This window comes from Stenella coeruleoalba (assembly GCF_951394435.1).
Source record: "Stenella coeruleoalba genome assembly, chromosome: 10".
NCBI classification, from domain to species: Eukaryota; Metazoa; Chordata; class Mammalia; order Artiodactyla; family Delphinidae; genus Stenella; species Stenella coeruleoalba.
The window spans coordinates 35,124,559-35,140,056 of record NC_137156.1 but is presented as its reverse complement, the minus strand read 5'-3'; the positions used below and the strand labels follow the sequence as shown (position 1 = coordinate 35,140,056).

Sequence of the window (15,498 nt, the reverse complement as noted above, 5' to 3'; positions counted from 1 at the left end):
CCCAGGGTCCCCATGGTTGATTCACTAGGATCTGCACTAGTGAATCATCCCTTCACTTATGCCACCCACCAGGAGCTGAGGCTTTGCCCCACACCCCTTGGTCCTTCCTTGCCCAACTTCTTCCTTCCTTCTCAGGACCCATGAAACCTAAGCCCCCTTCCCATCTCCCCCGCCAATCCCCAACAGGGGTCACAGCTCCTCTGTATCGTCAGGATGGAGCACTGAGGCGGGATCTGTTTCCCCCATGTCCTCATTGAAAATGTAGACAAGAAGGGAAGGCGTGGCATTGCTCCCTTGGCCTTAGCATGCAACCCTGCAGACCGTGACCCTGGCTGGGGACACAAGTGAAGTAAGTGAGCCGGTGACGCCTGAATCTGGTGGGGATGGGGGTCGGAGCCGCAGACTTCCCTTTACGTCCCATCCAATCCTTTCGGTCCTTCCATAGTAAAGACAATTGGAATTATAACTGTAGTAATAATAGCTAACGTTCACGGAGATTTGCTGAGCCAGTGTGTTAAAGCGCTCTGCGTGGCCTAGCTCATTTGATCCTCACAGCAACTTTATGAGCTAGCTTTTATTTTTATCTCCATTTCCCAGATAAGGAAACCAAGTTTTCTCCCCCAGGGAGGACAGAGGGTAGATTATTAAGCTACAACTGAAAGCAGAAGGGAAGGACGAGCAAAGATGACAAGAGCTTCCAGAAACACTCCCTTTCTCTCCCTGCCCCTTCTTTTTCCCCAGGGTCTCTTCGTTTCCACTTCTAGAGGAAATGAAGTTGGAAGAGAAAGAAACAAAAATAAATACAAGGAAAAATAAACATAAGGAACTAAAGGCACATCCTTGGTGCTACAACGAGTGATGCTTCCCCCCACCCCCTGCCCACCAAGGCACCAGCCGCAGGGGACGGGCTACCTATTGGGAAAGAAAGGAGGGACTTGCCCTATTTCTACAGCAACAACCTTTCCAGGGCTTCCAAAGACCAGAGTCCAAATCCCCTCCACCCCACTGGGTGGCCCAGAAGAGTTCCCTTGCCCAACCTTCCAATCTGGAGGGCCTCTCACAGGGGTCCATTCATTACCTAGCCAGAAGCAGGTTAACTCCTCCCCCAGCTCAGCCCCCTTCTCCCAGGCTGACAGCTCTCCAGGCTGCGTTGGCCCTCACTCCATTCTCCCCTTTGCCCCAGGAAGGGGAAAGGTCCCAAATCTATTAGCACAGCAACTAGGTAAATGCCGACGGAAGCCTCCCAACCCCGTGGCTGACCCTTTATTACCCAGGCCTCTGGTTTGTCTTGCCCCAGACACTTGATCATGCTGGGTAGCACTTCCCCAAGATGAGGGTCTTTTAGGATGCTGCCACTTGTCCCTAGGGAGTTGCCTCCTCCGGCACAAGGATCCAGGCTCCTGCTGCAAAGCTCTGCTCATATCCTTTAAGGAAACTCTCAACCCTTCTCCCACGTCACTGGTTCTTATTGTGTCTACTCCTTGAAAGATCTCCAGTTACTGAAGCACATAAAAGGTACCAGGATGCATGCGTCCGAACCTAAGTCATGGGCAGCATTCATGAGCATAGTTTATATTTCCATAGTGCCTCCCCTTGGTTCTCACACCCACTGGGCAGTGGCCCTCTCCCAAGCCCCTTCCGCCTCTCCTCCTCCAGCACAGGGTCTCCACACTCCTCCAGGCCCAGCTGAGCTGGGCCTGGCTCCTCCCCTGAGCCCCAGGTGGCCCCATCGCAACACTCACCCCACCCCCAGCTGCCCCAGAGGGTGTTCACATTACCGTGTAGGTGCTCCCAGAGGCTGCCGGCTCGTCCAGGAACAGTAGTTCCTTCTCTGAGAAACAGAGAGGTCAGCCAGACCCCGTCGCCAAGCCAGCAGGCAAGTGCAGGTGGGCGGGGAGTCCAGGCAGGAGTGACCTGGCACTTCCGTTTCCCGGCAAAGCCCAGCCTCTCAGCTGCCCTAAGGAGGGGTGGGGAGTCTGTCCCTGTCTATTGGCAAAGTCCAGCCAAGGTGAGGGAGGATCGCAGGAGTCAGTGGACTAGGTGTAGGACTAGTAGTCTAGGTCTGGAAGGGAGGGGACAGAGGGAGACAACCTGGGTACAGGTGAGACCTCTCTAGAGTGCCCTCTGCTGGTCAGCGGCTGTCCCCCACCAGAGACTTAAAACGGAACAAGGTAAGAGGAACCCTAACCAGGGCTCCTCAAACTGTAACGTGCACGAACCGCCTGAGCGACCTTGTTAGAATGCAGGTTCTGATCCCGTTGGTCTGGGGCGGGGCCTAAGGTTCTACATCTTAGAAGCCCCCAGGTGATGCCATCGCGGCCTGTCCAGGGGGCTTAGACAATACCTAGTTCTACACCCTTCCTGCACAGATATGACCCACAGCTGCTGGCGGCACTGGGGCACAGCCATATCTGCTCCCTACCCGGTGCCCTTTCCACTGCCCACAGGGATGCTGCCACTTGGGGGAGAGTTGAACTTCAGGCCGTTTGCCAGCCTGGTCCTTCCTTTGACACTCTGTCCCTGGAATGAAAGCTCCCTGTGCAGAAGGATGATTTTTCAGCCATTTGCTCTGTATCCTTAGCTCTCAGTACAGCCCGATCCAAAGTAGGTGTTCAATATAGACTCGAATGAATGAATGGGCCAGCTGAGAGAAAAGGGGAGGCATTTTGAATCCAGACTGCCAACACTGAAACCAGTGACCCACCTGCTGGCTGTGTAATCATAGGCTAGTTTCTCAACCCCTCTGAGCCTCACTCCCCTTGTCTATCAAATGCACATAATAATATTTACTTTGCGAGGGATAATGATGGTCATTACTGGGCTAATAAATACAAAGTGCTCACCGCGAAATGGTTACTCAGCAAGTGGTAACTTGTCCCTGTGCTCTGGCCTCCTGCAGCGGAGGTCACTCCCCCAGGCCCGAAGTGATCGCCTACCATGGAAAATAAGTAACTGCTGCTGCTTTCGTCTTAGTTAATGATTCTCTAGCCTCTTGCCCCGGACTGCACCCCCTTCCCCTGGGCTGCCTTCCCCAGGAGGAGGGGATAAACACCTCCCAGGGGTGCCCAGGTCTGCAACGTGGAAAGATGGGGCAAAGGAGTGGTGGAGAGCAGCCAGCCTGGGGAGAGGACCTCATGTCTAAAGGACAAGCAAGGAAGAGGTGCTCAGAACTTTGACAGGAATGAAGAGCAGACGTGTTGGACTTTGCTGGACAAAGCTCTGTCTGAGTCACACAGGAGGTTGGCTGCCTTTTCCCCTGAGTCATGAGGTTCTAGGGGTTTGTGAAACTGTCAAGCTCAGCTCCAAGCCAACTAGCAGACAATAGCTAGGGGCTGTGTCCATGTCTCATGAGATCATTTCTGAAGCTGGTGCTTGCCTCACTGGGGACAGCCCCAGTTACAGCCCCAGTTCCGGGGAAATCTGAGGGTCCCCACCACCGCCACGGACACAAAGCTGGTTCATGGGATGCAGTGACTACAGGCATGAGTAGCCTGGCAGCCTGGGGCTCAGTCGTCGCAAGAGGTCCGGGTCTCACAGCACCAACACCTCAACAGTTCTATCAAGGGGACTTCTCCAGAGGCCAGGTCTAGCAGACCAGGGCCTGCCCTGCTGAGACGAACGCTTCCGGGCCATGCAGGCAGCAGCCTGGACTCCCCAGCCAGTGTCACCACCCTTGTCACTGGAGAAGGGCAGGCCAGCTAGGAGCCCCCCTCCACCCTCCTCCCATCCCCAAGCCTCCTCTGCCCTCCACACATCTTACATCCCCGGCACTCCGTCTGCGAGGTATGCTGCCTGAGGTAAGGAGAACACAGGCCTGGGAATAAATAAAGGGGCGCCAGGAGTGGGGAGGACAGGAAAAAGGGAAGGGGGGTCGGGGGGACCTCCAACACTGGGTAGAAAAGTAGAAAACACAGACATAGAGACACAGGAAGGCAGAAGGTGAAGAAATGGACGGTGAAAAGCAGAGAAAGAGAAATAGAAAGACGCAGAGGCAGACAGGGTGGTTCTCCCTGTCTCCAGAACCTCCAGGACATGTTCATGGACCCTTGACAGGAAAGGATAGAGTAGGCACTCACTCCGGACACTGAGAATAACCACATTTTTTTTCCTTCTAATCCTGTCAATCATGGGGTGGAGGCTGAAATATCACGGGCAAATGAGAAGCATGGTATTGGGTGGGGGCCTTGGTTGGAGGAGGGTCTGTGCATCATCCCACATGCAAAGGACATGCAAAGCTACATGCAAATGAGTATGGCAGTGTTTTAATCAAAGACCAAGCGGTGGTTTCCTTGAGAAGTCAGGCCACAAAAAAATCTGGGTGGTTGTGTTTGTGGCCCCGACCCTCTGGAAGCAGAGGGATGGAGGGGGAACCTCCCCCAGCTCCTGAGGGGAAGATGAGAACTTTGGAGAAAGGAATCTACAGTGTCACTCGGCTGAGTTTGCATTTGGGCGGGAGCTCGGGCAGGGTGGGCCCCTGGGGTTTGCTGGTCTGGTATAGCGAGATAAGCCCGGGGCAGTTGGGCAGGCCAGTTCTGGACTAGAAAAGACCCCCAAGGATCTCTGGCTCCTGCCTTCCAAATGTGGTTCTTCCAGGTTGGTTATGTCAGCTTGGTTGAGTTCAGTCTGAGACACTGTCCCCATCGAGGGACTGCTCTGTACCTGGCCAAGTGCCACCCACTGAGAGAGGCAGAAAAGACGGGCCTACCTGGACCTGAGATCAGGAGCCAGACACACGCTGGGGGAGAGGAGTCCTTCACTGAGAAGCAGTTATCAATACTAGACAGTACACTCTCAGTGCCAAATAAGCAGTGTGGAGAAAGGAAGTCCATGGAGGGTGGAAAAGGGGGAAGGCAGTGTGGGCTCAGAGGAGGAGGGTGTTTGCTCACCCAGTGGGGCTTCTATGAAACATAAAGAGAAAGACACACAGGCAGACAGGGTGGTCCTCCCTGTCTCCAGCACCTCCAGGACATGTTCATGGACACTTGACAGGAAAGGATGGTGTAGGCAGTCACTCCGGACACTGAGAATAACCACATTTTTTTTCCCTTCTAATCCTGTCAATCATAGGGAGGAGGCCCAGGACAGGCCTATGAGGGGCCCAGGCCAGGGAAGAGTGGCAGGTAGGAGGAGACAGACGGGCAGACACGGGGAAAGGACTAGGAGAAGGCCACCGTCAGTGTGTTCTCTCCCTCCCCAGGCTGTACCTCCTCAAGGAGAATGTGGCCTCAAGGGGCCGCCTTTGTGGCCCTGCCCCTCCTGGGGCCCACCCTGGTCTGGCTGCTCACCCATCATTGGATGTCTGGTTGGTGTGACAGCCCGAGAAAGCTGCCCTGGTGCCCATCCCACAGAGTCTTGTTGCTGGTGTGGACAGCCATCTACTCTATCACGGGGTGAGTGTCTGTTTCCCATGCCCTGGGGTGGGAACAAGTCTCCTATCCCTGAACTGCTGCCGTACACTGACCTCTAAAGGGATGGTACCTCATCTTGCCTCTTCTGGGGTGTCCCCTCTGTGCCTGCCTCGGGTTCCAACCCCTCCCTCTTCCTCTACCCTCTCCCAGTATCCCCATCCCTTCCCCCACCTCTCCACCCCCGGCCCTCAAATGATGCCTAGACCCACTTACCACGATTTCAGCCCATAAGGATTCCCTCTTGGTAACCAAAAGGCCCTAAGCCAGAGGGCTTTCTCCTTTTACCACAGAACACCCTCCTCTGAGCGTTTCTGCCACCATCTCTTCACAGATATGCCTCCTACCTTGTGTGGAAGGACCTGGGAGGGGGCTTTGGGCGACCCCTGGCCCTGCCCCTCGGCCTCTATGCTGTGCAGCTCGCCATCAGCTGGACTGTCCTGATTCTCTTGTTCACAGCCCACACCCCCGGTCTGGTAAGGCGCCAGTGCTCAGCAGTGGAATAGGGTAGGGGAAGATGAGGCCACCAGGCCCCAGAAGCTGATAGCACAGCAGGTCAATCAGGTGCGGGCAGGTAACGGTTGGGCAGACTTCTCTGAGCTTCCGTGGCATGCACAGAGCGCTGGGAACTTGGCTCGCTAGGTCCAGGGTGCTGCAGAAAGGTCGAGGGCCGGTTCCCAGGGCAGCCTGCCTGACCGCCCTGCCCCTGCCCAGGCCCTGCTGCACCTGCTGCTGCTCTTCGGGCTGGTGGTGAGCACGGCACTGATCTGGCACCCCATCAACAAGCTGGCTTCCCTGCTCCTGCTGCCCTACCTGGCCTGGCTCACCGTGGTTTCTTCCATCACCTATCGCCTGTGGAGGGACAGCCTTTGTCCAGAACACCAGCCCCAGCCCACATGGGAGAAGAGTGACTGAGGCAGGGGAGAGGAGAGAGGGCCAGGGTGGGGATAGAGGAGACCTCAGGCAGGGCTGTGGAGCTAGGGTGGGGACGGGGGAGGGGGGAGGGGGGAGGGCTTGATGAGTTCCTGAAGGTGACTCGCTCCAATGTGGCCACTGTCCTGGGTCCCCTGGTGCCACTTTCCGTTAGGATTCAGAGACATGGGAAAGGAGGGAAACTTATTTCACACTTAATATAAAATAATAAATTCTGTATGAATAAGAATTAATTTAGTAGTATCAATAAATAAAATCCTAACTATCTTTGAGGGTATGATGTGAAATGTATACTTGAGTGTATGAGGTCCAGGGCTGCAGGGTGGGAATAGACGTGTCTGTACATCTGTGTGCATGTGCACATGTGAATGAAGGTGTGAGCGCATGTGTGGGAAGAGTGGGCACACCATTTCCGCTCACATGCCCTCACATACCTGACCCCAAAATTTAGGACTCGGATTTTTTTTAACAGATTTTTTTTTTGGTCACACTGCAAGGCTTGTGGGATCTTAGCTCCCCAACCAGGGATCGAACCCTAGGCCCCTGGCACAGAAAGTGGCAAGTCCTAACCACTAGACCTCCAGGGAATTCCCAGGGCTTAAATTTTTAATTACCTGAAAAGTAAAGTGTTTTTGAAAAGTTACAGAAAATCAAAACCAAAAAGTAGATAAAGTAAAAAGGATACCAATTATACTTGTCAAGCTATATATTATATTGATTATATATTTTGTATTATGTATCATATATAAATATAAATATATATTATGTATCACATATAAAATATTATATAGTCTACAGTATATTAATTTTATTTAATTAATTTATTTTAATTACTATATTATATTAATTTCACTAATAACAGTATCATAGTATATATTATGGTTCTATGATATATTGTACATTATATTTGTCGTATTAAGACCTTCTGTCATTATCTCTGATAAGATTATAGATCTTTTTTATTTTTGTTTTCATATACTCATACTATTAGTTTTTTACATCAATTAATTATTATTGTAATAAGAAAAAATGTTGAAAAAGGAGAGCTGTAAGCCTCGGTGCTGGCTGGTGAATTCAGAAGGAGCTTCTCGTCCAGCCTTCTCTCTTACTTCTCTTTCTAAACTTTCTTATTGGCTTTTTTAATTTTCCTCGCTTCCCTCCTCTTGTTTTCCTCTCCTGTTGTCTGAAAGCCCTGATGGCGGCAAGAAGTGACTGCCCCGGGGCTGGCTCCCCAAATCTTAAACAAGGCCAGCTGGAAGACCCAGGCGCCTTGCGGAAGGAGCTTTTAAAAATACCAGCCAGACTCTCTAGGGAGGGGCTTGGGCATCAGTGTTTTTAAAACTGCCAGGAACCCCTCATGCGCAACCCACTTGAGAAACACTGCTGAGGGCGTCCCAGAGCCATCTGGGAGCTTATTAAAAATGCGTATTCCTCGGGCCTCACCCGAGACCTAGGAATCAGAACTTCGGGGGTGGGCTCCAGGCATTTTTAGATTTAACAAGCTCCCAGCACTTCAGTCAGCTGCTCGCTGAAATCTCAGAGCTCCAGGCATGGATGGTCTTTCAGGGCCTTTTTTGCTTTGACAACCTTTGGTTCTGTGAGCTGAGCTCTGGGTCTGGAACCAAGGACCACACAGCGGGAACAGACAGAGGACATCATCATTTGAGAAGGAGACTGGCTGTTCCTGGAGCTCACCAAGCGAGGACAAGCGAGAAGGAATCTGCAATCTCCCCGCCTCCACTAAGGGTGTGTTCTGCCCAACTGGGCACATCGGTCCCCGGCGTTCCTGGAGGGCACACACAGTGTCCCACCCACCTCTGTGTCCCCAGCTCCAGAGCAGCACAGAGAAGGTGTTCATACATCTATGTTGATTGGTTGATTGAATAAATGAACACATGATCCCATTAAAAGACAATGCTGACCAGCACCCCACCAACACCTACACCCCACTCTGGACCAATTGAAAAAGCCTCTCTCTTGGGGGAGGGAAAGGCATTGATAGTTGTTGAAATTTCTCAGGTGGTTCTAATGTGCGGGCAGATTGAGAACAGCTGCCGTGGGGCGTTGCTTCTCAAAGTGCGGCCCAGTGATCTCCTGGGGCTCTTGTTGATGGCCTGGACTCCAGCCTGGCTCCAGACTCCCAGAATCAGATCAACTTGAGGAATGCGGGCCATAAGGTACGGTGGTTTGCAGTTCCAGCCTTGGAGACAGAGCGACTTGGGCTCGGATATTGACCCTGTCAGTAACTGGTAACTGGGTACAACTTACTTCACTGTGCTTCATTTTCCTCGTCTGTAAAATGGGGACCTCAGAGAATTTGGGGTAAGAGTAAACGTGTCTGGCACAGAGGAGGTGCTCAATAAATGTTAGCTGTCCTAGGAGGGGACCCCGGGAGGCCACCAGTTTAATGAGCACCCATGGTTCTGATTCACACTGCAATGGGGACCCACCCTGCTCTGAGACCCCGGAAGTACTTCCCAGACTTCCTAAGGGCCAGGACAGTAAGTGACTTTCCCCGCAAGTCTGTGGGCCAGCCTGACCAGTGTTACACACACAAAATGATGGGCTCTTTTTCTTACACATTCACGTGGATTTTGACTTCCCCTCAATCAGATTTTTTAAAGCTTTCAGTTAAATTGATAACTCCATTGATCCAGGTAACTGTTTTAAATTTATACATGTAATCTGTAAATACTGATCGAGGACAGGCTCGGGAGCCACACTGCATGGGTCCTTATCCTAGTTCCACTTACACAAGTCTACACCCAGAAGTATTTGCATTGTCATTACCATCACCATCTCACGTAGGCATTGCAGATACTTGCTACCACATTTTATTCATGTTGCCAACTAATTCTAGAAATTAAACTGGCCCTCTGAGAGGATGCACCATGCCTGTCACGTGACTGTGACCTCCGCAGGGCAAGCTGATACCACAAGTCCAGGGGTCCAGATGCCTCTAGTTTTGGATATTGGCCCTAGAAGGAAGCTTGATTTGGGCAGTGTCCCAAGCCCTGAGATAGCATGACTGCCCGGTACAGCTTCCTGGCTTTGTGCAAAAACAGCTGGAAAGGGCAGCATCTCCAACCCCAAACTCATAACCTCTGACCCCAAAGTCATCCTTAAAATCCCCCTCAGCCCCAGCTCCTTGGTTCCTGAGTGGGAGCCTCTAATCCTCCAGCCTCCCCACCTGCCTGGCCTCTTGCCCTTCCTCTACCCCGCCTCCCAGTTCTGAGCCCAGTCTGGAGCACACACTGCCCTCGGCCCCTCCTCTCTTGTTACCTAGAGTTGTGCCCAAATCGAATGGGAGCTGCCTTCTCTCTTTGCCAGATGTGTCCCGGGATTCCACCATCCAAATCACGTGTGTGTGCTTCTGTGTCCTTGGGCAGTGTTTTTCCATTTGCCTCTGAGTGGGCACCTGGTGTCTGAATATGATTCACTCGGTGGGTAGGGGAGAGGCAAGGCCTTCACCAGTGTCTGGAGAGGTGGGGAGCAGCTCCAGGTGAAAAAACAACCCCAGGAGGCAGTGTGATGTCTCATTCTACTGTATCCTAGTTCCCTCTCTTCTCCCCTGATCCCTTCATTCTTCTTCCTTTTGCCAATGTCTGCAGAATGGGGATACATAGGGGCAGGTGAGGTGGGGCAGAACGGTAGGTGTATGTCCAGTGGATAAACGTCGGTCGGCTGGGCTGGGAGGCGGGCAGAGTGCAGGAAGTGTTTTCTCTGTGCATCTCTGGTCCCTCCTACCTACGGGCAGGTAGAGGTGATGCCCTAGTGGAGGCGTAACTGTCAGGCCCGGGCCAGGGCTACAAAGTCTTGCTTCCCTTGTGGTGGCCACCATCCATTCTATTTCCTGGGGTTTCCCTGCACTCCAAACCCAGTTTGAGAGTCTTCCCAGAGATCCCTTTTCCCGTTGTTCCAGAAAACAAGCACAAGACCCTTTTGTTTTAAAGATTTATTGCTGATCTTCGTCAGTGACGAACTAGTTACCCATCCAAACAAAGCCTGACTTTGGGGGGATCCACTCAGATCTGGCACCCCTGCCACTTCCATCCTCAAGCAGAGTCCACCGAGGCCCCTCCCCCCATCTAGATTTCAAGGACCCTTCATAACAGAGGTCCCCTCTTCTGGCGTGGGAGTTAAGAGAAGCCCTCTTTGTCACGCCAGGAGCCTCAGTGGTATGTAATCAACCCCATTTGTCCCTCTAGTGTCTATACCTCTGAGGTCCCTCAGCCTGCCCAGAAATGATCTGTTCAGAGGAGCACCCGAAAAAGCCCCTCCCCCCTCCACCTTCACCTACCCCAACACATTTCTAAGGGCTGAAAGTCTCCTCTCAAAAGTTGACTGTTAAGTTTATCGCTTTCTCCCAGTAGGTTCTTCAAACACCCTTTCAAAGGGGGACACTATTAGTCACCTTAATGGGCATGATTCTTATCAGATCGCTCTCCTCAGAGACTCAAAGCGCCAGCCGCGGGAACCAGGCAGTGCCAGGAGTGGCCACTGCAATGGAAGACCGCGCGGTGACCAGGAATAAAGTCCCAGGTGTCACCATTTTCCCCAGGGCGGTGTGTCCTGCATGGCCAGCCAACCGTGATGTCCTGCCCAGGAGGAGATTGGAAACTCCCGCCGGCCCTGTGACCCTAGAGCCTCCTCCCTTCCTGGCCTCAGACTCTGGAGGCCCTTGGCCCCCATCCCACACCCTGCCAAGGCTCTTGGACACCCCTGTGTTTATGTCAACAGAGCGGTTGCTAGCGGCGTCAGGCTCCTGCCCGCCAGGGCTGTGCCTGGTGTCCGTGGCCCGTTGTTGTGTTCCTCGTCTTGGCAGTGACCGAGGGGCGGGCACGCCAGGGCTGGGTCTCTGGGGCAACGCATTGTTGGGGTCCCAGCTGTCCCTGCACATAAAGCACGCACTCTGTCAACGGGCTCACAAGGTATCTTCCTTCGCAGAGTGAGAATGTAAACCTTCCCCTGGTGAGGCCGCTATTTTCCTCCAGCCCACCACCCCACCCCGGCCTCTCTACCCCCTTCCCCGTGACGGCAGCTCGGCAGCCCGCCGAGACCCAAGGAATAGCCGTGCCTGACCCTGTCTCCTCCTCTCAGCCACCTCCTAGAACCTTGGAATATTTTCTGAAATGACCGTGGGAAATGGGGCAGGGAGAGGCAGGCCGCAGCCTACCCTGGGCCTAACCCATCTCCTCCCAGACACAGAGAGGGGCTGGGGCCTACGGAGGCAGATTGGGAGAATTCCCTTTTGGGTTTCCATCCCCACTCACCCGCTGTCTGGTGTCTCTATACCTATACCCCCTACACACACACACACACACACACACCCCTCATATACTAATTGCTTCCAGAGCCCAATCTCCCTGCAAGAACTCCTTCTGCCCCTAGTCCCCTTCTTGCCCCTCCTCCCTCAGAGCCTGGCCTCAGGGGTCCTGGTAGCAGTAGGGACTCAATGGTAAGGGAGTTAAGACTCTGGAACCACAAAGCTCTGCTCTCACTAGCTATGTGACTTTGGGGGCAAGTCACTTAACCTCTCTGATCTCAATTTCTTCACCAATAAAATGAGGATAATAATAGTACCTACTCCAACATCCTTATGAGGAGAAAATGAGTTCATTTACGTGACCTGCTTAGAGCCACGTCAAGCCCCAGGGAGGGTTGGGCCCGTGTCAGCTCTCATGTTACTGAATTCCAGGCAGCATAACCCAGTGGGAAAAGCATGGAACTCGGAGGCTGACAGACTTGGGTTCAAATCCCAGCACTCCACTGACCCCACTGAAATAAATAGATACCTTATTTCCCAGTTTCCTCTTCTGCAAAAGGGGTGTATTGATAGAAACGTACCCAGCAGTGTTAACACGGGGCGGTGGGGGGGAAATGCCTGCACTAAAAAGAGTATAGTGGCAGCTGCAGGAGCAGGAATCCGGCTCCTGGCACCTGATCCCACAGATTAGCTACTGCGCTCTGGGGCCAGCAGGGGAGACTGGACTGACTTGGAAAGGAGAGCCACGGACCAGGCAGGAATTTGTGCCCCCAAGAGATGCCATAAATAGTCAGAGGGAGTCAGAGGGCCTCCAGGGAAGGAGGGTTGGAAAGGAGCAGTGGAAAAGGAAACTGTCAGTCATCAGTCCAGGGAGCGTCCAGGGCACTCTCCCAAATGTCAAAGGTAAAAGTGTATGGATGTGGTAGGAGTAAGTGGTCACATCTTCAGAGAGGACCAGCTTGCGGACCATCTTCCAACATCACTCAGAGTCAGAAAATTTCCACACTGTTCATCTCCACCCTGCAGGTCTTCAGGAGCCAGCCCTGATTCCTCATTTTCATCCCTTTACCATCCTGGAATAGAGAGCAATAACTCAGCCTGCATCGCAGGTGGGAACACTGAGGCCCACCCAGAGATGCTAAGTGATTTGGCCAAGATCACACAGTGAATCAAGGATTGAGATGTGGATATGAACATGGATTTTTTTTTTTTTTTTTTTTTTACTCCCAATCTAGGGTATACACTACAGCCAAAATATAAGAACCTGTCCTCAGGGAGGAAGTCTTCCCCACGAGGGAACAGTGAGCTGAAAGGATCCCTTCTCCCCACTTTCCTCCCTGCAAGACATTTTACTCTTCCTCAGTTGATCCAAGCATATCACTGTAGCTGCAACCGGGATGCTTTAAAGATGTATTCATCAGAACTAGCTGGGTGCAGCCCTGGAAATAAGAAGGTAGGCTCAGAAGACCTGGACTTAAATCTTTGTGTGATCTTATACAAATCACCTTTCTGAGCTGCAGGGCCCTGACCTGCAAAATGAACACAATAATACACACCCGCGTGAGACTGGCATGAGGACCAAAGGCGATAATGAGAGGCTGAGTGCCTGAATGACCCCAAATGCTATAAAAGCTGGGAGCTGCTCCTGGGGAGGCAGCACCTTATTCCTCTCTGGATTCTTGGTGTTTACTACAGTAGTGCCTGGCATGTAGGAGCCCTAGATAAATGTTGATTAAAAAAAAGAACAAAGTAAACTCTTTGCATTTAAATCATGTATGTTTGTGTGATGATAATAATAATGTGTGTTTGCTATTTATCAGTTATCACTGCCTTTCTTTGTGGACACAGGCACTACTACGGCTACCCTGTGCTTTACATCACTGGAAAAATGACTGAACTAAAAAAAATAACTTCTGGATAAGAATGCTTTTAGTAATAAGCCTAATAGGTAGGGTGACCATATAGTTCACCTATACTGGGGCACTTTGGGAGTGAAAGGGAAGGCAGTAGTAATTATGCCTGGACAACAGATATAAACTATGATTATCCTGGGCAATCCAAAATGCTTGGACATCTTACTCATAGGACGCAAAGCTGCTCAGAACTCTCCGGAGGGGAGAGCCCCAAATCCTCCAAATCATCCTAACTCCTATTCTCTACCCCGACCATGGAAGGGGTCCCCTACCTTCTCATTCCCACCACCCACCTGCACTGGGAGCTGTGTTCAGATCAGGTCCCCAGCATTCTTAGGTTCCTCATTTTCAGCATCTAGGTGACTCTGACCCACACTTCTGCTGCCCTGAGAATGTCCTAGAATGTTTGCACTGCCCCAGACACGAAAACCCATGGCCCCGGCTAAGCACCCACCGTGTCAACTGCAAAAATCATCCAGCCCCTCCCGATGCTGTCCCAGCTCAGGGATTATTCCAGGGGCAACAGTCATCTCTCATTAGTTTCAATAGTCTTAAAACCAGTTCTTCTGCTTCTGCTCTTTCTCACCTTTGCTCTGTTCTCAACAAAGCAGCCTGGGTGATCCTACAGAAATATGTCAGACCATGTGTCCCATCTTTTCAAAGATAATGGCTTCCTATCTCACTCAGAGAAAAAGCCAAGGTCCTTATAACAGTCCCTAAGGCCCCAGCCTACTTAGCCTTTGTTTATCTCTCTGACCTCATCTCCTAGGACTCTCCAGCCATGTGTATGTCCTTACTTGTTCCTCAAACACACCAGGAAAGCTTCCACCTCAGGACCTTTGCACCTGCTTTGCCCCTCCCTTGGAACACTTTCCCCTTAGATAAGCTTATGACTATTTCCTTCACCTTCTTCAGATCTTTTCTCAATTATTTCCTTCTTCAAAGTTCTTCTCTGGCCACCCTATAAAAACATGTCACTCTGTCCCCCTTCCCTGCCTTTTCTCCTTAGCACCACCAAATAGACCATATATATTGCTTATCCTGTATATTATTCAACCCCCTCAAGCTCTGTGAGAGCAAGGATTTTCATTTGTTTTGTTCTTTGCCATACCCCAGTACCTGAAACAGCCCCTAGCATATAGTAGATGCTCAATAAATATTTGTTAAATGAATAAAGGACCAACTGAGAGGGAACACACATGGCAGTTGGACATTTGGCCTCAGGAGTGAAAAGGCCTGGTTTTAATCCTGGCCCTGCCATTTTGGGGCTTATGACCGTAAAAAGGCCCTTAACCCTTCTGTGCATCTTAGTTTCCTCATGTGTAACATGGGATAATCCACATTGCCTCCCAGGACTATTGAGAGCATTAAGTCCAATTTCACATATAAAACACTAAACTCACTGCCTGGCCTCTTTCCAAAACTAAGCTTAGTAAGTGGCAATAGTGTTACTTCTGGAGGCGCCCAGTCGATGTGACGTTGCTTATGCATCATAACAGGTAAATCAGCAACCACTCCCTTTGAGTAACAACTCACAGTTTCTTTCCCAATTTGCACTACTCATCGCCCCCTGTCTCAGGACCCTCTTTCCCTGAACCCAAGTCTCCCCAACCAAGCTGGCCTGGGTCTCTTTGCAAATGCCCCTTTCAACACAAGCCTTGTCCTGCTTAAACCTCTGAGAGAGCTTCCCTCCGAAAACTCACCCACCCTAGGTCCCTTCCACGATCTCCCCAGGCGACCTGGGTGGGAAAGAAAGGTGAGGGATACATGGTGAGGGAGGGTGAGAACAAAGAGAATATGCATACATGTGTGACCTGGTGCGGGGAGGGAGAGCAGGCCAAGCCATCCCCACCTGCCAGCTTCCTGTCTGCTGCTGATAAATAGGGGATACTGATGGCCAGATTTTCCATTCCCCCCATCCCGGCACCCGCCGTCACTCAATTAAAAAAAGACAGAGCGAGAGAGCCTGGGGGAGGGGCCT

At 51.7% G+C, this 15,498-nt stretch overlaps 1 protein-coding gene across 1 annotated transcript; it reads left to right on the top strand.

The window, feature by feature from the left end:
- Window positions 1–5,217: 5,217 nt before the first annotated feature.
- Window positions 5,218–6,320, top strand: TSPO2 (translocator protein 2; the record flags this gene model as incomplete). Its single annotated transcript, XM_079934009.1, has 3 exons — window positions 5,218–5,390; window positions 5,740–5,881; window positions 6,120–6,320. 3 exons carry the CDS (start codon window positions 5,218–5,220, stop codon window positions 6,318–6,320), a joined length of 516 nt encoding a protein of 171 aa, XP_079790135.1.
- Window positions 6,321–15,498: the final 9,178 nt, after the last annotated feature.